Source organism: Tiliqua scincoides, chromosome 1 (genome assembly GCF_035046505.1).
Source record: "Tiliqua scincoides isolate rTilSci1 chromosome 1, rTilSci1.hap2, whole genome shotgun sequence".
Lineage (NCBI taxonomy): Eukaryota > Metazoa > Chordata > Lepidosauria > Squamata > Scincidae > Tiliqua > Tiliqua scincoides.
This window is the reverse complement of record NC_089821.1, coordinates 232,360,495-232,373,712: the sequence shown is the minus strand read 5'-3', so window position 1 is coordinate 232,373,712 and position 13,218 is coordinate 232,360,495. Positions and strand designations below refer to the sequence as shown.

The 13,218-nt window shown below is 44.8% G+C and overlaps 1 protein-coding gene across 1 annotated transcript in view; it reads right to left on the bottom strand.

Annotated features, from left to right (window-relative positions):
- Positions 1–44: 44 nt before the first annotated feature.
- The window catches only part of WDR64 (WD repeat domain 64), a 108,487-nt gene continuing 95,313 nt past the window's right edge, over positions 45–13,218 (bottom strand). Inside the window, exons 29-31 of the mRNA XM_066623070.1 lie at positions 10,659–10,757; positions 8,772–8,796; positions 45–163 (exon numbers count right to left, since the gene is read on the bottom strand). Coding sequence (XP_066479167.1) covers positions 45–163; positions 8,772–8,796; positions 10,659–10,757 — 243 coding nt within the window. The remainder of the gene's footprint in view (positions 164–8,771; positions 8,797–10,658; positions 10,758–13,218) is intronic.

Below are 13,218 nucleotides of genomic sequence, written 5' to 3'. Positions count from 1 at the left end.
CGCAGAGGAACCTCGGAGACTACATCGCCCAGCCTGCAGCGCGGCTACAAGGAGTGTGAGTGAGCATGTGCGAAGTCGAACCAGGGCACGAGGGGCGGTGGAATGTGCTTGTCCTGTACCTTGGCTTCGGGTTTGAGCTGAGAAGGAGGCGGCGGCGGCGGCGCTGTGCGGTCGGGCAACAAAGATGAGACGGCTGGGCTGGACCAGGGTGTCACACTGAGCCCTGATCATGAGACTCACAGCATCCCCCTGGTGTGGCGCAGGGGCGGGGCTAGCGTTTGTGTGGGAGGGGCCATGAGCTGTCCCTCAGCTCCAGAGCCTGGGGCAACCAGGTGGGGAGCCCAGGTTTATCCAGTGGTTACAGTCCTGTGCCTGTCTACTCAGAAGTAAGTCCCACTATAGTCAGTGGAGCTTACTCCCAGCAAAGTGGCTGGTGTTCCTCTGGCTCCTGACTTTGCTCCCTGCTGGTGCAGCAGCTTGGGAGGGGCATGCACCCATGGCCCCCCTTGGACCCATCTATGGGGTGACTGAGGCACCACCAGAAGCGTGGGCAAGGCATCCCTGGGACAGACAAGCACCTGGTGCCGCTGGGACAACGCGCATCCTGGGACTCTGATAACTTGCCTGGGACTCTGATAACTTGCCTGGGACTCCCCACTCTGACCTGGATGGGCTTCTCCTTTCCTCAACTAGCAGCATGACCAGAAGTCCTCTTTTTTTCCAGGACTGTTCCCTTTTTACAGCCTGGCAAAGAACTGAAATGTCCTCCCACTGTGAGTGGCTCCTGCAGGCAGCACAGAGCCTTCTTGCGACTGATTTCTACCCTGCCTTTCCTCTGCTGAAGCAGATGCCCCAAGTGGCTTCCAATTTATATCTTTTAAAAAAATACAATATAAAAACAATTAAGAAAATCACAAAAAGAAAAACCAGTGGGAGGAGGGGAAGACTATTTACACTCACAGAACTGCTACAGAGGCACAGGAGGCGGACAACCTGTCACCAGATGTCAAACGAAACATAAATGTTTTAAGCCCTTGCCGAAACGCCATGAGGGAGGGGGTAAGATTTTAATTCCCCTGGTAGGGAGTTCCATAATTGTGGTGTTATGTAATAAATTATATGTCATATAGCTTCTAATTTAGTAATATGGTGTTTAAATTAACCACGTGAAATCAATACACAAGTGTTTTTTGCTTTTATTTTGTCACGTCCTACTTTTGGGGGAATATCCTACTTTTTGGGGTGCTTTGTCCCCTTTCGCAGGATTTCTCCTTTTGTGCTTGTTTTGGCCTCAAAGACCCATTTATGACATCAGGTCACCCTGTAAATCAGGGTCCAATCCTACCCAACTTTTCAGTGTTGATGCAGCTGTAATGCAGCCCTGATGTGAGGGAACCAATGTTCCCTTACCTTAAGGAGGCCTCCATGACTGTAGCCCCCCCCCTTGCAGGATGTGGCACACACCCCTTTGGCATGGCTCTATCGCCATTGGAAAGTTGGATAGGCCTGCATCCTCAATCAGCTTTTGAGTTGGCAACCTTCAGTCTTGGAAAACTATGGTATCGCGCTCTGAATGGTGGTTCTGGAACAGCGTCTGGTGTGGCTGAAAAGGCCAATTCGGGAGTGACAATCCCTTCCACACTGGGAGCAAGTATAGTGTGTCCCTGGTCTGTCTCCCTGGCTATGGGCCTTCCTTCTTTGCCTCTTTGCCTCAGTCTGTTGGCCAAATGTCTCTTCAAACTGGAAGAGGCCATGCTGCACAGCCTGCCTCCAAGCAGGATGCTCAGACGCCAAAGCCACCTGTTGAGGTCCAATCCTAAGGTCTTCAGATCCCTCTTGCAGATGTCCTTGTATCGCAGCTGTCCCTGCACGAGTTCACCATAGAGGAGATCCTTTGGGATCCGGCCATCGTCCATTCTCATGACTTGACCAAGTCAACGCAGGTGTCTCTGTTTCAGCAGTGCATACTTACTAGGGATTCCAGCTCGTTCCAGGACTGGGTTGTTTGGAACTTTGTCTTGCCAGGTGATGCCGAGAATGCGTCGGAGGCAGCGCATGTGGAAAGCGTTCAGCTTCCTCTCCTGTTGTGAGTGAAGAGTCCATGACTCGCTGCAGTACAGAAGTGTACTCAAGATGCAAGCTCTGTAGACCTGGGTATGTTCTGTCAGCTTCTTGTTGGAGCAGACTCTCTTTGTGAGTTTGGAAAACGTGGTAGCTGCTTTACGAATTTGTTTGTTTAGCTCAATCAGCTTATGATGCTGGCTATTTATTCCTATTAGTGAAAGTCAGCATTAGTGAAAAACATAAGAACAACCCCGCTGGATCAGACCATAGGCCCATCTAGTCCAGCTTCCTGTATCTCACAGCAGCCCCACCAAATGCCCCAGGGAGCTCACCAGATGACAAGAGACCTGCATCCTGGTGCCCTCCCTTGCATCTGACATAGCCCATTTCTAAAATCAGGAGGTTGCACATACACATCATGGCTTGTAACCCGTAATGGATTTTTCCACCCAGAAACTTGTCCAATCCTCTTTTAAAGGCATCTAGGCCACATGCTGTCACCACATCCTGTGGCAAGGAGTTCCACAGACTAACGACGCGCTGAGTAAAGAAATATTTTCTTTTGTCTGTCCTAACTCTCCCAACACTCAATTTTAGTGGATGTCCCCTGGTTCTGGTGTTATGTGAGAGTGTAAAGAGCATCCACTATCCACCAACACCCCAAGATCTCTCTCCTGATCTGTCACAGACAGCTCAGAACCCATTAGTCTATATGTGAAGTTTTGATTTTTTTGCCCCAATGTGCATGACTTTACACTTACTGACATTGAAATGCATCTGCCATTTTGCTGCCCATTCTGCCAGTTTGGAGAGATCCTTCTGGAGCTCCTCACAATCACTTCTGGTCTTCACCACGTGGAAAAGTTTGGTGTCGTCTGCAAACGTAGCCACCTCACTGCTCAACCCTGTCTCCAGGTCATTTATGAAGAGGTTGAAAAGCACCGGTCCCAGGACAGATCCTTGGGGCACACCGCTTTTCTCTTCATTGTGAAAATTGCCCATTGACACCCACTCTCCTGGTCTGCAACCAGTTCTCAATCCAGGAGAGGACCTGCCCTCTATTTCCCTGACTGTGGAGTTTTTTCAGTAGCCTTTGGTGAGGGACCGTGTCGAATGCCTTCTGAAAGTCCAGATATATAACGTTTACAGGTTCTCCCGCATCCACATGCCTGTTGACCTTTTCAAAGAATTCTATAAGGTTTGTGAGGCAAGACTTACCTTTACAGAAGCCATGCTGATTCTCCCTCAGCAAGGCCTGTTCGTCTATGTGTTTTGAGATTCTATCTTTGATGAGGCATTCCACCATCTTACCTAGTATAGATGTTAGGCTGACCAGTCTATAGTTTCCTGGGTTCCCCCTCCTTCCCTTTTTTAAAAAAAACAAACACTCTCAGGAGCAATTGTTTTGTATTAATACATTTTCAACTGTTCCATATTCCTAGCTGAATATTTGGGGACTGAGACTTAGGACCCAATCAGATCCAATTTTGCAGTGCCAGTGCTGCTGCGCCAATGGGGCATGCACTGCATCTTGTGGTGAGGCAGCAGTCACAGAGGTCTCCTTAAAGTATGGTAACATGTGTTCCCTTACCATGGGGCTGCATTGTGGCTGCGCCAGTGCTGGAAAATAGGATAGGATTGGGCCCTTAGTTTGCTGCGATGTCATCCTGCACTACTAACACAATCAGGCTACTGCCGGTTCTGCAATCCTGGTTAATTATGAAGCAGCAGTGCTAGTGCTGCAGGGTCTGGGTTCAGGGGAGTCAGCCTGACCAAATGGGCTCTCTAATGGAACTGGGCTCTGGCCAGTTCCTCACCTGGCTAACCCCTTTGGAAGCTGCGCAGGTTGAGGACAGTACAAATCAATTTGCTGACTGTCCCAAAATAAGCTTGTATGCATCTTATTTATTTCAGAAATGTTTTTCCTGTCCTTCTGCTTCCTTGAATACAACTCACAACAATAATTTCAATTTAAATTCCATGTGGTCAGAGGAGCTTACAGTATTTTTCCCCCTCTTTGTTAGTAGTCCTGTCCCCAAGGGACTCACAGTTCAAAAGAAAAAAGAAGGGGGAGCGAGGTATAAAAAGAGGCCAAATAAACTCAAAAATGAAATTATAAAAATGAAAGATGAATCGGTTTTAGGTACGATGGAGATTCAGGCTCTGCCTGGGGGGGATGCAGTTGTTGAGTGCTAGCTCCCAGAATATTCCTCCCTCCCAGCACCAGCAACAACTGCCAGTGTTTACACTTGAAAAGGATGCTGCAGATTCAGCTGGGTGGCAGCCAAAGCTCAGTCTTAATGCTGTAGAGCAGCCACTTTCAACCTTTTTCATCTCACGGCATGCTGAGAAGGCACTAAAATTGTCAAGGCGGACCATCAGTTTTTTACCAATTGATAAGGCACACCATGCTGCCAGTGGGGGGCTCACTGTGGGGGGGCTATCTGGTGTGCTCCCTGGGGCATTTGGTGGGCCGCTGTGAGATACAGGAAGCTAGACTAGATGGGCCTATGGCCTGATCCAGCGGGGCTGTTCTTATGTTCTTATTCTCCATTGGCCTCACTAATAAATGACCTTCCCCCAAATTCCTCAGGCACACCAATGTTCCACAACACAGTGGTTGAAAATGGCTGCTGTAGAATTTCTGAGGGTGCCTTCATGCTGGAACCACCACTTATTAAACATATATCTTGCCTTATTCGTCACCTCTGTTGCATGTACTTGCTATATTAGCAAGCTGAGGGTGGGGCCCTCAGTCAGAAATTACTCTAGCACAGTTCTCATTATTTTAAAGTAACAATATTGATACATCGAGCCCCATCAGTATGAGTTACTCCCCTTGATGCATTCTGAAGCTGTTCAGAATATTTTGCATTTCTCAGTGCAAATTAATTTAATCTGATGTGCCGCTTGGTAGTATACATGTTTACCTGACAGTAAATTTCACTGTGTAGGTGTAGCCTTATTTACTTTGTTCATCTTTTACAGACACATTTTTAGTGGCCAGTGTAATGTTTTCTTTGTGTTTTTTTTTAAAGATCTTTTAAGGTTTGTTAAGAGATAAAATAAGTTCTTATTTGTCACTATTCATTTCTGGGCATTGGTATATTAACTGTCACTTGTATGCAAAACATTTTCTTTTATAGGAGGTGTAAATTCACTAAATTACTTCAGGACCAAAAATATATTAAAGAGCTGTCACTTCTTTAACAGCAGAGTGCAAGATATCCAGCAGCAGCTAAAAGGTATGCAAATGCATTGGTTTAAAGATAAAAATAACACATTTAGCCCCTTGCCTGCCAGTTCTGTGGAGTTCAAACATCAATTCAAACCAACCGTTCTGAGTCAAATGCTGACAGAAATAGCGGCACAGTTTAAAATCAATAGGTTGCTGTAATGCTTCAGAGGAGGTTGTATGATGGTGATGTGTGAAACAATGTTTTATTAAAAGCAAATTAGCAAAGGTATAGGATTTAATTGATTGCCAAGAAGCTTATAATTTACTTACACTGACATGGACATGACAAGAAGCTTATAAGTATCATCGAGCATAGGAATTTACAGTCTTCCATAAGCAGATAGGATAGCCCCCATCACCCCCTCGGTGAAGTATGCTGGCTAGACTTGTGCAGCCTGATTCTGTGTCTCTTTATTTGCAAGTGAGTTGCATATTCATTGGGGCTCACTCACAGGTAAGTGTGGACAGAATTGCAGCCTTAAAAACGTAACAGCAGCTGCATTGGGTGAAACAAATATTTATAATTATTATTTATATTCCATGTAAGTGTCTGTTTCTTTTCTGAAGTCGCTGTTATCCATCCTTATTTTTGATAGGAGAATTGGTATGTGTGATGTACTGTAGTTCCACTGGTGTTAATTTCATTAGCCACCCTCAAGGTCTGAACAGCTAAATAATGGTTCCCAGTCCTTTTCTAATTTGAACAAAGTCTTAATTAGCAGAAGCCTTGATTCCATGTTGCAGCATATATGTACAGTGAAAAAGGCTCCATCACACTGCACAATCCACAAATTGGCTTGCCTCTCATTCTTCAACCACTGCATCAACCCCAAATGGTTCGTAACAGGAAAACCTTTGCTTTCAGATTTATTTTGACAACATTAGCGTTGTTTTAACATGAGCATCTTTTACTCAGTTCTTTACTAATGAGTAGAACTGCTCCAACAATGCACAGCAACTGTCTTGGATTGCTGCACAATTTTTTATTGTGGTCTAGTGCACACAAGAGTAAACGGCTCCTGCGTGCTTGCTGGTAAAATGCACAACAAAAATGTCACAACCTTTTATAGTTCAAGCAGTACAGCGTGCATATGGTAACGTCAATGTAAATGTCAGGTCATGCTTTTGCCCTTATCGGCCCAGGAACCAAACTGCATATTAACTTTCTTGGTTGCTTCCTAGTGGAAGCATCTTCTGCTCAGTATTTTGCTCATGGGTGCCACGGTATCTTTCCACATATAGAGCAATTATGTTCGAATTGCAGCACAATTTTTTTTTTTTACATTTATAGTTTAGTGTGCCGAAATGGTGCTAGCCCTGATTGTGGAACGCTTGCTTTTTCTCACGGGCTGTGTTCCTGTTACTTAATTGTTGGTTTGGGTAGAGGTCCTTTTAAAATTTAAACTCAGAAAGCATAATTTCAGTTTCTATACGAACCATCTTCTTGCCTCTCGTAGAATCTGTTATTTCAGATGACCTGTCTTTGCCCTGGTCTTTAGAACAGAGAGACTGATTTCCTGCTCACTGTATGAGTCAGGGATTCTTTTCTTCTGCATGTCAGCTTTAAAGAAAGTGACTTTGAACAGGAGACCCAGGGGTGAGATGGAAGAAGACACTAGCTTTTGTCAACTGTGTGTACTGTAGTAGTTCTAAAGCACTCCTCTTGTTAATTCAGGGATAGGGAAAAGCACTTGCACACCAGGCTGCAGAGGTAGGGATGTGTGTGTACGTCCATGCTTGCGACGGGAACAACTACCCTCTCAGTCTTTGTGTTTCTTGCATTGAGTTGCTTTTTATTGTTTGTAGAAGAGCAAAGTTTCTTTAGGTGGTGATGGGACACTGTATGTTCAAATGCTTCTATTCAGGTGCCCAGTAACCACTGACTGGCACCTTAAAAAACTGGGCCTGGCGACTAGGATGCCAGGAATGGCAGAAAGCAAGTTTTAGCTGGACTTTCTAAACCAGCCCTAGAGATTTTATTTGTGAGCAAAAGGAGCTCAGTTCTTAGAGTTGTCAATCCTTAGAAAACAAATCTGGAACCTGAGGATGTAACCCTCCCCCCCCCAGGTTCAGAGCAGGGTCGAAAGCAGGTATGGGGGTGGAACCCAGCAGTTTGGTGTTGGTCCAGGGGCAGAGCCCCCCAAAACCAAGTCTATATACACTGGAACAGGGGCAGGGTGTGGAAAGAGAAAACAGCCAAGGAAGTAGCCCCTCCCCCCGCCCGCAAATATCCTGACCCATTTTTTTTGCTCTCAGGCTGACAGTGTTTTTCTGGAGTTGATATACAGCTGTTACCATACTGTTGGCAACCTTCAGTCTCGAAAGACTATGGTATCGCGCTCTGAATGGTGGTTCTGGAACAGCGTCTAGTGTGGCTGAAAAGGCCGATTCGGGAGTGACAATCCCTTCCACACCAGGAGCAAGTGCAGTCTGTCCCTGGTCTGTCTCCCTGGCTATGGGCCTTCCTTCTTTGCCTCTTTGCCTCAGACTGTTGGCCAAGTGTCTCTTCAAACTGGGAAAGGCCATGCTGCACAGCCTGCCTCCAAGCGGGCCGCTCAGAGGCCAGGGTTTCCCACCTGTTGAGGTCCACTTCTAAGGCCTTCAGATCCCTCTTGCAGATGTCCTTGCAAAGAGCAAAGAGATCATCGTCACTGAGCTGCATGAAATCCTCTGCTGGAGAGAAGGTGGAGTACCTCAAGACATGAGGGATGCAAACATCATCACGCTGTACAGCTGTTACCAAAACAATGGATTAAGGCCTAATCCTATTCAGACACCATGCTGACAAGTCATCTGTCATAGCCTAAGTCCATTATGACAATGATACACCAACTCACTGATGGCTGCGCAACAAAGGCCACGTTCTGGCTCCTAATGGTGATGATCCTAAAGTATTATCAGCTCCTTTTAGAGAAGGTGAAAATCTAAGGATTATCACCAGAGAAGACTTGGAGAAAGCACTCACATTTCCCCATCTAATATCTATGCCTGTTCAAAAAGAGCAGAACTGTGGTATTACCGTATCCGTTCCTATGACTGTTTATTCTCTTTGTGTTCTCATTGCACTTATTGACCACAAACCAAGAGTTAGGTGCACTTGAACCCATTGATCTCAGTAAGTTTCATCACATCTAACTCAGAATATGTCTGTTAAACAATATTGACCCAGAACACTTATGACTAAACAAAATAGAAGGCACTGTATGAGGCACAAACATGCGATACTGTGCAGAGAGAGAGAGAGAGAGAGAGAGAGAGAGAGAATGCTGAAACTAAAGGGGGCTATATGTGCGTGTTTGCTTGAAATAGATTCAGAAAATGTTGGTTTTACTTTTGTCTCAGGATTTTATTTTCACCTTTGTTAGTTGCAACACATCTTACAGTTTCGAGGTTTTTGTACTTGGGCTGGAAGTGGTGGGGCTGGGGGAAGAAGCAGACGATGCCGTTGGTGTATGAATAGTTTTTGTACCTCCGTGGCTGGCTAAACGTGGTGACTGTAAGACAAAGAGTAGAGCGTAAACTTATTTATGCCAGTTTTAATGACAAGTAACCCAATGACCACTTTCACTGGACAGGTATGCACGTGGATAGGTATGCACATTTGGGCAATCTCTCTGAATGTCAAAGGTGATACTAGCAAATTTGCATCTGTGGCTGCCTATCTAGGGGAGCCTGGGTTTCAATTGCAACTATTGGTAGAGTTAGGAAACCAAGGCCGTAATCCTAACTTACTTTCTAGCACTGACATACAGGCAATGCAATTCCAAGGTAAGGGAACAAACAATGCCTTACTTTATGGAGACCTCCATGACTGCTGCCCAACTGCAAGATGCAGCACATGCCCCACTAGCACAGCTATGCCAGTGCTGGAAAGTTGGTTAGGATTGTGCTCCAAATCTCTTCCATCCGGTTTCTAATAATTCTTCAATGATCCTCCAGTAAATTATTTTGCACTTGTTTTTGGATCAGCCATATTTCTCTTGAATCTATCTGGCTCATGATGTTTTATTTACAGCTCAGGTTTAGTGTAGGGGGGCTTAGAACAAGAGCAGGAAGAACTTGGTGATGGGAGCAAGTGACTGTCAGCACAGACTCTGAACTTAGTGATGCCCCAGAATGACTGAATTGGCCTTATTATTTGAATAGGGCCACCAAATTCCTTTCAGCACCTGCTATGTAGTTTCCCAGATACTTGCATTTAGGAAACTGCTGCTACTTAGGGCAGGAGTAAACCTGGCTTGTACTGCTTCTACTTGCCTGGGAAGAAAAAACATTAGTTTTTCCTCTGTCCCATTTCACAGTCAATCGTACCTTATGAACTAGTTTTCATTTACTTAATATATGCAGAGTAGGAGTCACTTCAGGCAACTTCTGATTTGGTAGATGAAAACATATGGAGAAGCCAACCTACTTGGCCTATGTCAGCACTAGAAAAATTATTTGTAGAGATGACTGTAGACTATGAATGTCACCTATGATTCAATAAGAATGTTAGGAATACTTCTGGATATGATTTTTGCTTTTGCTACTCATCCCATGCCTTTGGGATTTGGTGAAACTATCTAAAATTTCAAGAAGTAAATCTTTCAGGAACTTTCATTAAAAAAAACAAAACACTGCCCACAGGAAATGGCCTAATCAGTTGACAGAAATCCAGTCCAATCTGCAGTTCAGATGGATTATTCAGATTTAAAGAGATTTATAATGCAGTCCTAACCCCTGGGTTAGACCAGCACAAATAACTTGTGCCAACCTGGGGGTGTCGCAAACGTGCCATAAGGCATGTTTGTGCCAACTTTATAGAGTTGGGGAGGCCAGCGCAAGGAGTTGCGCTGGCCTCCCCATGCCAGATTCAGGCCTGGTGAGATAAGTTTGCATAGGCCTAGCTCAGCGGACACAGGGGTCTGGGAGGGGTGTGTGGAGAGGAGGCGTTTCGGGGTGGGGGAGGGCAGGTGGTAGGCATTCCTGGGAGCAGGTGGGGAACAGGAGGTGGGGCCAGGATCAAGTAGTTAGGCCAGATCCTGACCCTGTTCTCAGGTGGCACACAGCAGCCTCTGGCTGCTCCATTTTACTCAGATTTGCACCACCTCCTGAGGTGGCGTAGATCCAAGTAGGCCCATTGGGACTAGTGCAGCGTGAAATGGGGTAAGGAGAAAGTTTTCCCCTTGCTTCGGGTTGCACCGCTTCTGGCCTCAAACTTGTGCTGGGTGCAGCGCACTGCCGGCCTGCCTGCTCCAGTGCAAGTTAGGATTGCAACCTTAATTCTATTGATTGGAAGTAAATCCCAATCAATGCTTCCCACATGTGGACCATACTAACCTTAGACTTAAAATGAAGATATGCTTAGCACACTTACTAAATTATTAGGTGTGATAATTTTACTTCGTTTCTTAAGACTTTCCGTGGAGCTTTCGAACTTAGTCAGAGTATGTTTCAGCCTTGTGGGACTTACAACCTTTTATAAGCAATTCAGAAAAAGCAAGAATTATGTGTATGGCTACAACATTTCATGAAATCTAGTCTAAGGAAAAATCTCTTAATTGACTTTTAAATAATGTTTATAAAGCCTCTTTCATGGATATAGTTCTTTTCTGTGTTTACCATGTTCAGCCTTGCAGTGCTCTCTTGTGGTAAGTCGTAGTTTTCCTCTTTTACAGGTGGGGACTGGCCCATTGAAGGAGGCATGTCTGAGGTAGCATTCAACCTGGAACTAAAATGCCACCCCAGTAGTCTCCACATGTACTTTATAGCCTTAAGCTTAATAGGCATCACACATGAAGGAATGATTAGTGCATTTACTATATTACAAGGTGATATAACTGGACTTTGCTCAGAAAATTGAAGCTTGGAAATACATATGTTAATATATGGCTGAAGGGGGATTCAAACACTACAGGCATGCCTCCGTATACATGGATTCAGTAGCCACGGTTTCAGTTATGCATGGATACCAGGGACATCTCTAAAAAAGATAGGGGAACATTTTAAAAAATCTTGTTGTACCAAGTTTTTTTAAAAGTTGTTCCCAGTAGCCACTGTTTCAGGTATCCACGAGGGAGTCTGGAATGGAACCCATTATTAGACTGCTTTAACCCAGAAACAGATACTTCTGACTGAATCATTTCATAGCAGTCTTTTTTTAAAGGGGACGCTATGTCATATTTCTTCATATCCTTATTTGGTCATATCCTTCAGAGGTGTCAAGCTGATCATCTATTTACACTATCTTCCTCAGGAAATTATACTTTGTGCCTAATCCCTGCCTGAAAGACGTCTACCCAACCACTTCTTGAAGGCCTCAGAGAAGGAAAATTCTGTTACCTCCCAAAGATTGCTTCTTTCTTTGCTGAACTGCTTTTATTGTTCGACTGTTTTTAAAAAATTCCACTTAGAATCCAAACCAGTTTTCCACACTGGCGTATCTCTTCCTCTCCAAATTTGCAACCTTTTCCTGTTTTCTCAAATGTAATTCTGGTTAAGTATCTGGTTAAGTGTCTTCTGTCTATGAAGTCTATATACATAAATATAATTGAATCTGAGCTTTTTTTCTGAGCTGAAAGGTATTGTGTACCTAGATATTGATGAAATTATTTAAAAAAATAATAAAAAAACAAGAAACACTAGACCCAGCACTGGCCCCTAGAGTGCACCACTAGCTTACCTCGAAATATCTATGATCTCTAACGAGAGAGAGAGAGAGAGAGAGAGAGAGAGAGAGAGAGAGGCTAGTGAGAAGGAATAAAGGTGGAGCATTGCTGCATGAACACTGCCAGAAGTAATCAGAAAATGTTTTAAAATCTGACTTCATTTAAACTCTCAAATGCACTAATTTAATAACTTTTAAATTGAGATAGCACTACGACTGGGATAGAAGAGCTGCTAACTCTAACAGGTGGAGTCGTGTTCAGCATTGACATTTGTTGTTTGTTTTTTAGTTTTCAAAAATATTTCAGATTTGAAAAAACAGATTTCAAAAATATTCTACGTATATATATTTTTGAAATCTGTTCATTTATGTGTGTTAAAACCATTCTTCTTTATGGTTTCTCTGCAGTCACGCTAGTAGAATTCTGCGCATGTGGAGAGCTGAAGACACATTCAGACTTTTTGGATATTCAGGCCTTGCTGTTGAGTGGGCAAAACCTCACATTCCTGAAGTTAGGAAGGATGCCTAATCCCTCAGTTCCTTTTTGACCACTGTTAATGCTGTGAGAAACACTTCTCTTTTTCTTTGTTCTGTGTAGTGCAATCCTATCTTTCGCTGGAACAGGCAGGCCAGGAGACCTGTGCTGTAGTCAGTGCAAGATAGGGGCCCAAAGTGGCTCATCCAGAGGCAAGGGGATACTCTTCCCCTTACCCCCAGGTAAGCCACTGCAGCCCCATTGGGTTTCCTTGGACTTGCGCCACCTCTGGAGGTGGCATAAGTCTTAAGGAGAGTGGAACAGCTTGCAGCCACTCCGTGCTGCTCAGAAACAGGGGCTAGGATCCAGCATATCTGCCGGGTCCCAGGCCTGCCTGCCCCCTGTACCGCCCCCCTCCCTCCCTGGACCGCCTGCCTCCTCCCCGACCTCCCCAGACCCCTGCGTCGGCCTGGGGCAAGCCGCCATGGAGGCTGGATACAACCTCCGTGCTCCAGTGCATCTCTGTGTGCTGGCGCAGCTTGCTCTTGAGAAGGTGCAAGTCTGCGCCGGCCCAAGAGTGCTTTAGGATTGTGCCCTTAGAAAATTCGGAGACCTCAGCTTTCATTTTTATTCTCTGCCTTTGGATTAGTAATTGTTAGTTTAAAAAAAATATTTTTGTTAGTTAGCCCTGCCTCATCATTTGGCAAGCAGGGTCACCTTTAAAATTGTGCCATCACTGTGGGATTCCAAAGAGATATGGTTGTTTACATCCTATTGTAGACCTTGACACTGAGG